The following is a 16,373-nucleotide window of genomic DNA, read 5'->3' on the forward strand; positions in this document are numbered from 1 at the left end:
TCTATTGAATTAGACATAATGATAGGGTATCCATTCTCAGAGCTACAACAGCCAGATGATGTGATCTTTGTTCTATTGAACTAGACGTAATGGTATTGTATCAACTCTCAGAGCTACAACTGCCAGATGATGTGATCTTTTTTTCTATTGAACTATACGTAATGGTGGGGTATCCACTGTCAGAGTTACAACTGCCAGATGATGTGATCTTTTTTCCAATGAACTAGACGTAATAGTAGGGTATCCACTCTCAGAGCTACAAATGCCAGATGATGTGATCTTTTTTCTATTGAACTAGACGTAATGGTAGGGTATCCACTCTCAGAGCTACAACTGCCAGATGATGTGATCTTTTTTCTATTGAATTAGACATAATGATAAGGTATCCATTCTCAGAGCTACAACAGCCAGATTTTGTGATCTATTTTCTATTGAACTAGACGTAATTGTACGGTATCCATTCCCAGAGCTATAACTGCCAGATGATTTGATCTTTTTTCTATTGAACTAGACGCAATGGTAGAGTATCCACTCTAGGAGCTACAACTGCCAGATGATGTGATCTTTTATCTTTTGGAATAGACGTAATGGTAGGGTATCCACTCTCAGAGCTACAACTGCCAGATGATGTGATTTTTTCTATTGAGTTAGACGTAATGGTAGGTTATCCACTCTAGGAGCTACAACTACCAGTTGATGTGATCTTTTTTTCTATTGAACTAGACGTAATGGTAGTATACCACTCTCAGAGCTACAACTGCCAGATGATGTGATCTTTTTTCTATTGAACTAGACGTAATGGTATTGTATCAACTCTCAGAGCTACAACTGCCAGATGATATGATCTTTTTTTCTATTGAACTATACGTAATGGTAGGGTATCCACTCTCAGAGCTACAACTGCCAGATGATGTGATCTTTTTTCTATTGAATTAGACATAATGATAAGGTATCCATTCTCAGAGCTACAACAGCCAGATTTTGTGATCTATTTTCTATTGAACTAGACGTAATTGTACGGTATCCATTCCCAGAGCTATAACTGCCAGATGATTTGATCTTTTTTCTATTGAACTAGACGCAATGGTAGAGTATCCACTCTAGGAGCTACAACTGCCAGATGATGTGATCTTTTATCTTTTGGAATAGACGTAATGGTAGGGTATCCACTCTCAGAGCTACAACTGCCAGATGATGTGATTTTTTTCTATTGAGTTAGACGTAATGGTAGGTTATCCACTCTAGGAGCTACAACTACCAGTTGATGTGATCTTTTTTTCTATTGAACTAGACGTAATGGTAGTATACCCACTCTCAGAGCTACAACTGCCAGATGATGTGATCTTTTTTCTATTGAACTAGACGTAATGGTATTGTATCAACTCTCAGAGCTACAACTGCCAGATGATATGATCTTTTTTTCTATTGAACTATACGTAATGGTGGGGTATCCACTGTCAGAGTTACAACTGCCAGATGATGTGATCTTTTTTCTAATGAACTAGACGTAATAGTAGGGTATCCACTCTCAGAGCTACAAATGCCAGATGATGTGATCTTTTTTCTATTGAACTGGACATAATGTTAGGGTATCTACTCTCAGAGCTACAACTGCCAGATGATGTGATCTTTTTTCTAATGAACTAGACGTAATAGTAGGGTATCCACTCTCAGAGCTACAAATGCCAGATGATGTGATCTTTTTTCTATTGAACTGGACGTAATGTTAGGGTATCTACTCTCAGAGCTACAACTGCCAGATGATGTGATCTTTTTCAATTGAACTAGACGTAATGGTAGGGTATCTACTCTAGGAGCTACAACTGCCAGATGATGTGATCTTTTTTCTTTTGAAATAGACGTAATGATAGGGTATCCACTCTCAGAGCTTCAACTGCCAGATGATTTGATCTTTTTTTTATTGAACTAGACGTAATGGTAGAGTATCTACTCTAGGAGCTACAACCGCCAGATGATGTAATCTTTTTTCTATTGAGCTAGACGTAATGGTAAGGTATCCACTCTCTGAGCTGCAACTGCCAGATGGTGTGATCTTTTTTCTATTGAACTAGACGTAAAGTTAGGGTATCCACTCTCAGGGCTACAACTGCCAGATGATGTGACCTTTTTCTATTGAACTAATTATAATGGTAGTTTATCCACTCTCAGAGCTACAACTGCCAGATGATGTGATCTTATACTGGTCTTGTAAAATAGTTTGAAAGAAATTGGTCATGGTTTTGATATATATTTGAATATATCGGTTGTTCATATATAATGGGCTCATAGTCATTTTCAACATTTATCATGTTAATTGAAATTGTGTTTTCTGCATCACTTTCGCTATCTGTGAATTCGCAATTGATGTTGTGTTTAATTGCAATTCTGTGCTTTCGTTATTGTCAATACCGGGGGGGGGGGGTCTGCTTGAGTTTCTTCAATTACTTGATTGATTTGTCTTTGATGTTTAGGTGTATTACTCCTATAATTGTGTTGTGAATTTTGACAATGTGTGTTATTCCTATGTGGTGGTTGAGAGTAGTTTCTTTGTCTGTTGTTATAGCTTGAGCTTCTGTTCTGTGAAATATTGCGTGATCTATTTTGATAATTATTATGTTTTGATCTATAGTTTGAATAATCGCGTGATCAATTATTTTGATTTCTAGTGTTTCGATTGTTTGATCGTTAGAATAATTTCTAACCGATTAAATGTTCCGATCGTTAGAATAATTTCTATACCGATTGTATGAGGAGTTTCTAGATCTATTATTTGAATAATTTAGATTTCTAGAATTTGAATGGGATTTGTCGTTAAATCTGTGTTGATTTGAATTTGATCTTGAATAATTATTTTGATGTTGATTTTTTCGACTATTTGATCGACTATATATGTTTTGTGAGAAATTTTGTGAAATTCTTTGGTATGGTGATCATCCTCTATAAATTGTATAATAGGGTGATTGTTGTCTAGAGTAGTTGGAGTTATTTGGAAGGGGCTTACCTGAACTACTATTGCTATGAATGTTTTTGTTGGGTAGATTTTGATCTTTTTTCATGTTTTGATGAAAACGTTTGTTGGGTTCTCTATGTTTTGGTGGTTTATTTTAGTTATCTTGTTGTTTTTGTCTGCATTCAGCGATACTGTGTCCGTATCGTCGACAATAATTACACCATTTTTTTGAATGATGGTTTGCCTTTAAATTTTGGGTTTTTTTTCGTAAATGTTCAAAGTTTTGGTGATTTTTTCGGATAAATCAGTATCATAGTCGTTGATATTGTTTATGTGCAAAAAAGTGGTCTGGATGTTGTTTACATATTGAAGTTTTAAATTTTCTGTTTCTTCCATTTTCATAATGATTTCTGCTTGTTCTAGTTCATCTACTAGTTGCCTAAAATCTGAATCTGGTTCTCGGATTGAGGAAGGACATGATGCTCTCTTTTTTATTGCTATTTTTCGTAATTGAGGTGTTAGAGTCATCATTAGGATTTCTGTCATCTTTGTGTTTTTATAATCATGAGTATTAAGTGAATATGCTTTTCGGACTAGTGTTTCTATTCTTACTGCCAGTTGTTTTATTGTTTCATTAGGTAGTCTACGAATTTTGTTGCATAAAACTCTTTGATGTTGTTTGTTTCTTGCTGAGTCAAACATTTTTGTGAATTCTTGTGCGGATCTTTTCCAATCTGACTTTATTTCTATAGGTAAAACTGAAAACCATTTTTCAGCTGCGCCGTCAAGGGTAGTTTGGATTAGAGCTGTGCGTCTATAAATCCAATTTTGATGAAGTGGCGTGTTAACTGGTTCAGGTCCTATATTTAAAATTAAATTTGCTGTGACTGCGTTTAGATAATCTTCTACAGAGTATTCAGGATCTGTGCCTTTGAATACCATTAGTCGTTTATTTGATGTTATTGATGATCCACCCATTATGTATGGATTCATAGTCATTTGTAGGTATTCTGCGGCATGTGGCATTTGAGAAAAAATTTTTAGTTGGCTTTTTGTTATTTCGTGTTGTTGTAAATAAAATGGTAGTGGGATTTCATTTTGCATCTGAGTTGGTTGGTTTGAATTTGTATTAACTGGATTTTGTTGTTGAAAATTATGGTTGTAAGGTGTTGGGTTAGTTCTAGGTTGTCATATTTGTTCATTTCGTGTGTATGGTTCGAAAATATCTGGTTGATCAATACTGTAAGAACGAGGTCTTGGATTTGAGGAAATTCGTTGTTGATTTTGATTATAGTATTCATCATCGTCTGATGGAAAATAATTTTGTGCGTAATGATGAGGTTGATTTCTAGTATGGTATTTATTTGCATTGTGTTTCCGTGGTTGGAAAAAAGGGTAGTTTCCATCTTGTTCTTGCGAGGATTGTGGTTGATTATGAAAATTCACTGAGTTTTAGATTTGTTGTGGTACATTTTGACTTTGTGTAAATATTTGAGTATTTGTTTTTGTTTTGCCGTTTTGTGATCTACGATGTGATCTATTTTCTTTTGAACTAGACGTAATGGTAGGGTATCTACTCTCAGAGCTACAACTGCCAGATGATGTAATCTTTTTTCTATTGAACTAGACCTAATGGTAGGGTATCCACTCTCAGAGCTACAACTGTCAGATGTTTTGATCTTTTTTTTATTGAACTAGACGTAATGGTAGGGTATCCACTGTCAGAGCTACAACTGCCAGATGATGTGATCTTTTTTTTATTGAACTAGACGTAATGATAGGGTATCTATTCTCAGAGCTACAACAGCCAGATTATGCGATATATTTTCTATTGAACTAGACGTAATTGTACGGTATCCATTCCCAGAGCTATAACAACCAGATGATTTGATTTTTTTTCTATTGAACTAGACGCAAAGGTAGAGCATCCACTCTAGGAGCTACAACTGCCAGATGATGTGGTCTTTTTTCTTTTGGAATAGACGTAATGGTAGGGTATCCACTCTCAGAGCTACAACTGCCAGATGATGTGATCTTTTTTTCTACTGAATTAGACGTAATGGTAGGGTATCCACTCTAGGAGCTACAACTGCCAGTTGATGTGATCTTTTTTTCTATTGAAGTAGACGTAATGGTAGTATATCCACTCTCAGAGCTACAACTGCCAGATGATGTGATCTTTTTTCTATTGAACTAGACGTAATGGTAGTGTATCAACTCTCAGAGCTACAACTGCCAGTTGATGTGATCTTTTTTCTTTTGAACTAGACGCAATGGTGGGGTATCCACTGTCAGAGTTACAACTGCCAGATGATGTGATCTTTTTTCTAATGAACTAGACGTAATAGTAGGTTATCCACTCTCAGAGCTACAAATGCCAGATGATGTGATCTTTTTCTATTGAACTAGACGTAATGGTAGGGTATCCACTCTAGGAGCTACAACTGCCAGAAGATGTGATCGTTTTTCTTTTGAAATAGACGTAATGGTAGGGTATCCACTTTCAGAGCTACAACTGCCAGATGATTTGATCTTTTTTCTATTGAACTAGACGTAATGGTAGGGTATCCACTCTAGGAGCTACAACTGCCAGTTGATGTGATCTTTTTTCTTTTGAACTAGACGTAATGGTAGGGTATCCACTCTCAGAGCTACAAAATCCAGATGATGTAATCTTTTTTCTATTGAGCTAGACGTAATGGTAAGGTATCCACTCTCAGAGCTGCAACTGCCAGATGGTGTGATCTTTTTTCTATTGAACTAGACGTAAAGTTAGGGTATCCACTCTCAGAGCTACAAGTGCCAGATGATGTGACCTTTTTCTATTGAACTAATTATAATGGTAGTTTATCCACTCTCAGAGCTACAACTGCCAGATGATGTGATCTTATACTGGTCTTGTAAAATAGTTTAAATGAAATTGGTCATGGTTTTGATATATATTTGAAAATATCGGTTGTTCATATATAATGGGCTCATAGTCATTTTCAACATTTATCATGTTAATTGAAATTGTGTTTTCTGTATCACTTTTGCTATCTGTGAATTCGCAATTGATGTTGTGTTTAATTGCAATTCTGTGCTTTCGTTATTGTCAATACCGGGGGGGGGTCTGCTTGAGTTTCTTCAATTACTTGATTGATTTGTCTTTGATGTTTAGGTGTATTACTCCTATAATTGTGTTGTGAATTTTGACAATGTGTGTTATTCCTATGTGGTGGTTGAGAGTAGTTTCTTTGTCTGTTGTTATAGCTTGAGCTTCTGTTCTGTGAAATATTGCGTGATCTATTTTGATAATTATTATGTTTTGATCTATAGTTTGAATAATCGCGTGATCAATTATTTTGATTTCTAGTGTTTCGATTGTTTGATCGTTAGAATAATTTCTAACCGATTAAGTGTTCCGATCGTTAGAATAATTTCTATACCGATTGTATGAGGAGTTTCTAGATCTATCATTTGAATAATTTCGATTTCTAGAATTTGAATGGGATTTGTCGTTAAATCTGTGTTGATTTGAATTTGATCTTGAATAATTATTTTGATGTTGATTTTTTCGACTATTTGATCGACTATATATGTTTTGTGAGAAATTTTGTGAAATTCTTTGGTATGGTGATCATCCTCTAGAAATTGTATAATAGGGTGATTGTTGTCTAGAGTAGTTGGAGTTATTTGGAAGGGGCTTACCTGAACTACTATTGCTATGAATGTTTTGTTGGGTAGATTTTGATCTTTTTTCATGTTTTGATGAAAACGTTTGTTGGGTTCTCTATGTTTTGGTGGTTTATTTTAGTTATCTTGTTGTTTTTGTCTGCATTCAGCGATACTGTGTCCGTATCGTCGACAATAATTACACCATTTTTTTGAATGATGGTTTGCCTTTAAATTTTGGGTTTTTTTTCGTAAATGTTCAAAGTTTTGGTGATTTTTTCGGATAAATCAGTATCATAGTCGTTGATATTGTTTATGTGCAAAAAAGTGGTCTGGATGTTGTTTACATATTGAAGTTTTAAATTTTCTGTTTCTTCCATTTTCATAATGATTTCTGCTTGTTCTAGTTCATCTACTAGTTGCCTAAAATCTGAATCTGGTTCTCGGATTGAGGAAGGACATGATGCTCTCTTTTTTATTGCTATTTTTCGTAATTGAGGTGTTAGAGTCATCATTAGGATTTCTGTCATCTTTGTGTTTTTATAATCATGAGTATTAAGTGAATATGCTTTTCGGAATAGTGTTTCTATTCTTACTGCCAGTTGTTTTATTGTTTCATTAGGTAGTCTACGAATTTTGTTGCATAAAACTCTTTGATGTTGTTTGTTTCTTGCTGAGTCAAACATTTTTGTGAATTCTTGTGCGGATCTTTTCCAATCTGACTTTATTTCTATAGGTAAAACTGAAAACCATTTTTCAGCTGCGCCGTCAAGGGTAGTTTGGATTAGAGCTGTGCGTCTATAAATCCAATTTTGATGAAGTGGCGTGTTAACTGGTTCAGGTCCTATATTTAAAATTAAATTTGCTGTGACTGCGTTTAGATAATCTTCTACAGAGTATTCAGGATCTGTGCCTTTGAATACCATTAGTCGTTTATTTGATGTTATTGATGATCCACCCATTATGTATGGATTCATAGTCATTTGTAGGTATTCTGCGGCATGTGGCATTTGAGAAAAAATTTTTAGTTGGCTTTTTGTTATTTCGTGTTGTTGTAAATAAAATGGTAGTGGGATTTCATTTTGCATCTGAGTTGGTTGGTTTGAATTTGTATTAACTGGATTTTGTTGTTGAAAATTATGGTTGTAAGGTGTTGGGTTAATTCTAGGTTGTCATATTTGTTCATTTCGTGTGTATGGTTCGAAAATATCTGGTTGATCAATACTGTAAGAACGAGGTCTTGGATTTGAGGAAATTCGTTGGTGATTTTGATTATAGTATTCATCATCGTCTGATGGAAAATAATTTTGTGCGTAATGATGAGGTTGATTTCTAGTATGGTATTTATTTGCATTGTGTTTCCGTGGTTGGAAAAAAGGGTAGTTTCCATCTTGTTCTTGCGAGGATTGTGGTTGATTATGAAAATTCACTGAGTTTTAGATTTGTTGTGGTACATTTTGACTTTGTGTAAATATTTGAGTATTTGTTTTTGTTTTGCCGTTTTGTGATCTACGATGTGATCTATTTTCTTTTGAACTAGACGTAATGGTAGGGTATATACTCTCAGAGCTACAACTGCCAGATGATGTAATCTTTTTTCTATTGAACTAGACCTAATGGTAGGGTATCCACTCTCAGAGCTACAACCGTCAGATGTTTTGATCTTTTTTTTTTTGAACTAGACGTAATGGTAGGGTATCCACTGTCAGAGCTACAACTGCCAGATGATGTGATCTTTTTTTTATTGAACTAGACGTAATGATAGGGTATCTATTCTCAGAGCTACAACAGCCAGATTATGCGATCTATTTTCTATTGAACTAGACGTAATTGTACGGTATCCATTCCCAGAGCTATAACAACCAGATGATTTGATTTTTTTTCTATTGAACTAGACGCAAAGGTAGAGCATCCACTCTAGGAGCTACAACTGCCAGATGATGTGGTCTTTTTTCTTTTGGAATAGACGTAATGGTAGGGTATCCACTCTCAGAGCTACAACTGCCAGATGATGTGATCTTTTTTTCTACTGAATTAGACGTAATGGTAGGGTATCCACTCTAGGAGCTACAACTGCCAGTTGATGTGATCTTTTTTCTATTGAAGTAGACGTAATGGTAGTATATCCACTCTCAGAGCTACAACTGCCAGATGATGTGATCTTTTTTCTATTGAACTAGACGTAATGGTAGTGTATCAACTCTCAGAGCTACAACTGCCAGTTGATGTGATCTTTTTTCTTTTGAACTAGACGCAATGGTGGGGTATCCACTGTCAGAGTTACAACTGCCAGATGATGTGATCTTTTTTCTAATGAACTAGACGTAATAGTAGGTTATCCACTCTCAGAGCTACAAATGCCAGATGATGTGATCTTTTTCTATTGAACTAGACGTAATGGTAGGGTATCCACTCTAGGAGCTACAACTGCCAGAAGATGTGATCGTTTTTCTTTTGAAATAGACGTAATGGTAGGGTATCCACTTTCAGAGCTACAACTGTCAGATGATTTGATCTTTTTTCTATTGAACTAGACGTAATGGTAGGGTATCCACTCTAGGAGCTACAACTGCCAGTTGATGTGATCTTTTTTCTTTTGAACTAGACGTAATGGTAGGGTATCCACTCTCAGAGCTACAAAATCCAGATGATGTAATCTTTTTTCTATTGAGCTAGACGTAATGGTAAGGTATCCACTCTCAGAGCTGCAACTGCCAGTTGATGTGATCTTTTTTCTTTTGAACTAGACGTAATGGTAGGGTATCCACTCTCAGAGCTACAAAATCCAGATGGTGTGATCTTTTTTCTATTGAACTAGACGTAAAGTTAGGGTATCCACTCTCAGAGCTACAAGTGCCAGATGATGTGACCTTTTTCTATTGAACTAATTATAATGGTAGTTTATCCACTCTCAGAGCTACAACTGCCAGATGATGTGATCTTATACTGGTCTTGTAAAATAGTTTAAATGAAATTGGTCATGGTTTTGATATATATTTGAAAATATCGGTTGTTCATATATAATGGGCTCATAGTCATTTTCAACATTTATCATGTTAATTGAAATTGTGTTTTCTGTATCACTTTTGCTATCTGTGAATTCGCAATTGATGTTGTGTTTAATTGCAATTCTGTGCTTTCGTTTTTTTCAATACCGGGGGGATCTGGTTGAGATTTTTCAATTGATTGTACTTGAATGATTTGTCTTTGATGTTTAGGTGTATTACTCCATAATTGTGTTGTGAATTATGATAATGTGTGTTATTCCTATGTGGTGATTGAGAGTAGTTTCTTTGTCTGTTGTTATAGCTTGAGCTTCTGTTCTGTGAAATATTGCTTGATCTGTTTTGATAATTATTATATTTTGATCTATTGTTTGAATAATCGCGTGATCGATTATTTTGATATCTAGTGTTTCGATTGTTTGAATAGCGTCTATACCGATCGTTAGAATAATTTCCTTACCAATTGTATGAGCAGTTTCTAGATCTATTATTTGAATAATTTCGATTTCTAGAATTTGAATGGGATCTGTCGTTAAATCTGTGTTGATTTAAATTTGATCTTGAATAATTATTTTGATATTGATTATTTCGACTATTTGATCAACTATATCTGTTTTGTGAGAAATTTTTTGAAATTCTTTGGTATGGTGATCATCCACTATAATTTGTATTATAGGGTGATTGTTGTCTAGAGTAGTTGGAGTAATCTGGAAGGGGCTTTCCTGAACTATAATTGCTATGAATGTTTTTGTTGGGTAGATTTTGATCTTTCTTTGTGTTTTGATGAAAATAATTGTTGGGTTCTCTATGTTTTGCTGGTTTATTTTGGTTATCTTGTTGTTTTTGTCTGCATTCAGCGATACTGTGTCCGTATCATCGACAATAATTACACCATTTTTTGAATGACGGTTTGCTTTTGAAATTTGGGTTTTTTTTCGTAAATGTTCAAAATTTTGGTGATTTTTTTCGGATAAATCAGTATCAGAGTCGTTGATATTGTTTATGTGCAAAAAAGTGGTCTGGATGTTGTTTACATATTGAAGTTTTAAGTTTTCTAAAAAAAACTTAAGTTTTAAAATCTAAATCTGGTTCTCGGATTGCTCTCTTTTTTATTGCTTTTTTTCGTAATTGAGGTGTTAGAGTCATCCTTAGGATTTCTGTCATCTTTGTGTTTTTATAATCATGAAAATTAAGTGAATATGTTTTTCGGATTAGTGTTTCTATTCTTACTGCCAGTTGTTTTATTGTTTCATTAGGTAGTCTACGAATTTTGTTGCATAAAACTCTTTGATGTTGTTTGTTTCTTCCTGAGTCAAACTTTGTAGAGAATTCTTGTGCGGATCTTTTCCAATCTGACTTTATTTCTATAGGTAAAACTGAAAACCATTTTTCAGCTGCGCTGTCAAAGGTAGTTTGGATTAGAGCTGTGCGTCTATAAATCCCATTTTGATGAAGTGGCGTGTTTACTGGTTCAGGTCCTATATTTAAAATTAAATTTGCTGTGTTTGCGTTTAGATAATCTTCTACAGAGTAATCAGGATATGTGCCTTTGAATACCATTACTGGTTTATTTGATGTTATTGATGATCCACCCATTAGGTACGGATTCATAGTCATTTGTAGAGATTCTGCGGCATGTGGCATTTGAGAAAACCTTTTTAGTTGGCTTTTTGTTATTTCGTGTTGTTGTAAACAATATGGTAGTGGATTTTCATTTTGCATCTGAGTTGGTTGGTATGAAATTGTATTAACTGGATTTTGTTGTTTAAAATTATGGTTGTAAGGTGTTGGGTTAGTTCTAGGTTGTCCTATTTGTTCATTTCAAGAGTATGGTTCAAAAATATCTGGTTGATCAATACTGTAAGAACGAGTTCTTGGATTTGAGGAAAGTCGTTGATGATTTTGATTATAGTATTCATCATCGTCTGATGGAAAATAATTTTGTGCGTAATGATGAGGTTGATTTCTAGTATGGTATTTATTTGCATTGTGTTTCCGTGGTTGGAAAAATGGGTAGTTTCCATCTTGTTCTTGCAAGGATCGTGGTTGATTATGAAAATTTACTGAGTTTTAGATTGGTTGTGATACATTTTGACTTTGTGTGAATATATTTGAGTATTTGTTTTTGTTTTTGTCGTTTTTGGTTAGTTGACATACTTGTAATTGTGTTCTGCAAAATTATTTCTGTGTTGTCTGTATGATGGCTTTTTTACGGGTCGAAATCTTTGGTTATCCATCAGTGAATACTTATTTTGCAACAGAGGGTTTTACTGTGGATTGTATGATTGTTTGTTGTAACGTTGGATTTTTTAGTTTTGGAGTTGTAAATTTTGGTTGAACAGGTGAGATACTTCGTTGTGCTTCTATTGTTGTTATTCTTTCAACAATTTCATCGTTTACAGAATGTGATGGGTTTGTACATCTTGTTGTGTAAGATTTCTTGTTCCGTTTAGATAATCATTTTTTATGAGCTTGGAATTTAAACTATTATTTCGTGTTCTTTCAGGTAAAAATGAATTGTAGTGTAAAGGTGTTGCGTCAACAGTAAGTGGATATTCTCTAACATAATCTTTATTAATAAAAATAGTGCTAATTGCCTGACTTGATATATCTGCTGGTATATTGATAAATAATTCAGGGTGCCATACATAGTCAGATTGCTCTGCTAGTACAGTTTCATCATCTGTACTTTGTGGTGAAAAATTTTTTCTGGCTTGTTCAATAAGATCAATATTGTGACTAAAATAATCAATTATGAACCATGCTAAGATTTTTCGTGAATCGTGTTTAACATTTTGTGTTATTTGATCATTTGTTAGGTTTTCTCGAATTGCATTTAAAATTTTTGAAAATATGTGTATTTCCTGCCTTACAACTGTATGTCGAGATGTTTGAGTAGATAATTCGCTTTGGATTTCATCTAATTCTAATATAGATATATAGCTATAGATAAGTGAGAATACGTCGCTTGTAAATATCGAGTTTGCTCTTTGAGAGTTTTGGTGTTGTATGTTTTTGATGTTTTGTGTAAAAACCTTTGAGAATTCTATATCTACATCGTCAGTTTGAATGAGATATCTGTTATGTGATGCATTTGGTGATATGATTTCTATTGTGTAGATTTCAAAGTGTGATGCGAGGATACTTATTCCTTTGAGATAGTGATCGAGAAGTTTGCAATTAAGTTTTTTTACAAAATTCTATTTGTCCGCGAGATATTAGTTGTGATATTAAAAATGGAAGTACTGATTTTTCTGAGTTATCTTCATTTGGGATCTTTTTTGTGTTGTATTACTGTTAATGTGTAGTTTTCAATGTGTCTTGTTGGTTGATTCCAATTGTACAATTGTATTGGCTTGTTTGCGTAGCATTTTTTTATTTTCCGTTTGCCTTTTACTGATGATTGTGATGGGGTTTCTGAATCTGTGAAATATAGTTGATCGTCTATCTGGTGATTTTTGTTTATTGAGTTTTTAAATTATGAAGTTCGTGTTTTGCGGTTGTTTCTGATTCTGAAACTGCGTTTCTTCGTTTGGAGAACTTTTTCATAATAATTTGTTTTAGTTTGTTTATTATCTTTTTTCTTAGTCTTTGTCTTTTTGTTCGTAAATATCCTACTGATTGTCTGTGTGGTGTGATTACAAGGTCGTATTTCTCGTTGTTAATTAAACAATTGTGTATTATGATTGTTTGTTTGTTTCCTAAATTGTCTTTGACATAAGGTTTAGGATGATTGATGCACAATCTCGATTAGTGATTTTAATTCCTTAAACTGTTAGTTCTTAAATTTTTTGTGGTTAGCCTAACTTGGGTCGTATTTTCGGGCTGGGGAGAAAGCGTATATCGACTCCGAAGAATGATTTGTACTCTCTGGTGGCTAATTCTAAGCTAAGATTTGACCTACTTAATCTTACTTAGGGGTTATGATTTGTGATCAAGGTTTGGAGAAAAGTAAATCGATCCACTAGGTTCAGGTATAATTACAACGCTAGTAGTTGGTTAGATAATATTTTATGACTTACTAAGTTTATGTGTTTTAGCCTGGGTTATCTAAGAGGAGTGGGATCAAGTGAAGGATGAGTAACCGAAGTTCTTCACTGTTTAGCTTCATTAAAATGGTTGGTTTTTCGATAAGTTTCTGTTAATGCTGGGATTTAAATTTAAATATTTTAAAATTTAAGATATAATTCAATGTAAAGATCCAAGGCAAGCCTTGATGATCTGTTATTTAAATGAAATTAATTTAAGTGAAAGTAAATCTAAGCCTTGATAGTTTAAAATTAGTGCGACCCAAGTTGTCTTTTTATTTCAAATATACTCTCTGGTGGCTGATTACTGTTAATGTTTTTGATGTTTTGTGTAAAAACCTTTGAGAATTCTATATCTACAACGTCAGTTTGAATGAGATATCTGTTATGAGATGCATTTGGTGATATGATTCCTATTGTGTAGATTTCAAAGTGTGATGTGAGACTACTTATTCCTTTAAGATAGTGATCGAGAAGTTGTCTTTTTATTTTTACATCTGGACATTCTTTTTTTTATGCATGGACATTCTCCTTTTTTAAATTAGTTTGCTGTTATGTTTTAGGTGATGAAGCTGGGATGATATGATGAAATATAATACTAACAATTTATAATTTATACTAACTAATTTTTGTATTTTTTTTTAATAAATGTTTTTTCAAGATGTTATCTGATTTACAGATGTTATCTGATTTAAGGAAAATGACAAGTGTTGTTTTTATCAGTAGTTATTGTACATTTAGTAGGTTTAGCGCCATGAAAGGTTATTTGAAAGTATTTTTAATTTCAAATATTATGTCAGTAAATGAAAATTTAAATTTACTGCTGGTAGTATTCTAAAAACAAAAGTTTGATCTCGTTTTTGTCGTACTATCATGAAATCAATTGGTAGATTTCTTCCTAGTCGTATGTCGGTTCTTGTTCGACGTCTCCTTCCAATACCGTGTAGTTCTCGTATTGTTCGGAATATTGGATCTGATCTATTGAGGCGTAGAGACCTATCTACTAAGTTTTTGTCATATATCATTTTTATGAAATGTTGTATTTGTCTAACTCTAATCTCATTTTGTCTAATGCTAGGTTTTTTAAGGTCTGTTCGAGACTTTTGGTCGCACCAGATGAGTTATGTATAGATCACTGTACTCATAGAGTAATTTCAGATAAGGTACACTGTCTGCCCGTCACGCTATCTTACTTTCGGCCGGATAGATTCGTGCAACTTCTTAGTTTAATAACGATCTTAATCTTACTCTTATATATCCTAGTCTCAATAGATCTTGTGTACACCGGTTTACGCGAGTTAGTTCCAGAATGAGAACAACTGTTTTCTAAGTTTAATTCAAATTGTTCTGGTGCTGAAACTACAAGTAGTTTCAACACTTTACAAATAAATAGGTTGTTAGTTTTATGGAATATGATTTGTTAGTATTTAATATTTTATAGAGATAAAATATGATAATAATAACCAATTATAAATACTAGTTTAGATCTGGTTCCAATATATGACTTCAAAACTATACCACAAACAGGTTAAAAGCTAGACTGCTGTGAGACGATCGTATTTCAAACAAAACGATCCCGATAAGCAAACCGGAATATTTAAACGGCTGATGAAAGTCATTGTGTTCTAGCTATCAAGGTAATATATTCAGAATTAGGAGTCACTTTAGAATTTAAGGGGGGGGGGGAGCTATTCAAAAACAATACAAGAACTTACAATAAAATATCATTAAAGCAACTAACGTGAATCTGAGCTGACTTTGTAGCCGGAGCTTCTTTTCCTGTTCATTTCAGCCCAAAGGTCGGAAATGATAAGTAAAAGGAAATTCTATTAAAAACAGACTCAGAAAACTTCCAAATCAGAAAATAGCGTTGATTGTCCCACCAATTTAGCTAGTCAAAAATGACGCAGTTTCTAATTATTTTGCTGACGCTGATAATCAACAAAAATAAACAACCGGTACGTCAAATGTCACACAAAATCAATTCCTCCTTTTAAACTATACGGAGAGAAGAACACTTTTGTAGTTGTTCTGTTTTCAAGTTAGATATGATAAAAATGGACTTGCTTTGGAGCAATTATTGACGATGGCTTGACTTAACTGCAGATAAGTGAACTACCTCCCTTTCCTTTCCTTTCCTTTGCTCAAACCGACTAAGAAAGTGCTGTGAATTAATTCAAGGCAGCGGAAACCCAAACTTTATCGTCCCTATAGTTTTCCTCCTTTCCTTCCAGAAGTTGTTGAAATAACAAAATTGTTCAACTAATTTTCAGTTCTGTCAAACAACAACAAAAAACGCATTTTGTTAACAGTCAATACGACTTGAATTGGCAATTAGGGAAAGCCGGTGGATAGAAGATAACTGTGGCCCCGCATCTCTTCCTTTCCCGATATTAAGTGGCTTACCTGTAATAGAAGCCAACCCGCCCACAAACGAGGCGAGCTTGGAAAAGGGATCACCGCAATGACTCTTGATCACGCAGCCACTTATTGTTCAGCCAAAAAAAAATAAGCGAAAGGTGTTCGATGAACTGAAGCTGTTTTTCATCACTTCAGTTCCGCATTCAATCAAAAACAAATTATGCTTCAATAAATAACGCATACATTTTCATGCTACAAGCCTGTTTTTGGGGCCAATCAGATTGCAACATATCGGCATGAACAATAAGACTCTTTTCAGCATGAGATGATGAAGAAGCTTGCGTTATTCAGAATATTTAACCATAGTAGCGAACA

The 16,373-nt window shown here is 34.2% G+C and overlaps 1 protein-coding gene across 1 annotated transcript in view; it reads right to left on the reverse strand.

Moving 5' to 3' along the window:
• Positions 1-16,021, reverse strand: part of LOC134845039 (uncharacterized) — a 54,744-nt gene extending 38,723 nt beyond the window's left edge. Inside the window, exon 1 of the mRNA XM_063861869.1 lies at positions 15,379-16,021. Within this exon, the coding sequence (XP_063717939.1) occupies positions 15,379-15,424 (46 nt within the window). The 5' untranslated portion in view covers positions 15,425-16,021. The remainder of the gene's footprint in view (positions 1-15,378) is intronic.
• Between the last annotated feature and the right edge of the window lie 352 nt (positions 16,022-16,373).

Source organism: Symsagittifera roscoffensis, chromosome 4 (genome assembly GCF_963678635.1).
Source record: "Symsagittifera roscoffensis chromosome 4, txSymRosc1.1, whole genome shotgun sequence".
Classification (NCBI taxonomy): Eukaryota; Metazoa; Xenacoelomorpha; order Acoela; family Convolutidae; genus Symsagittifera; species Symsagittifera roscoffensis.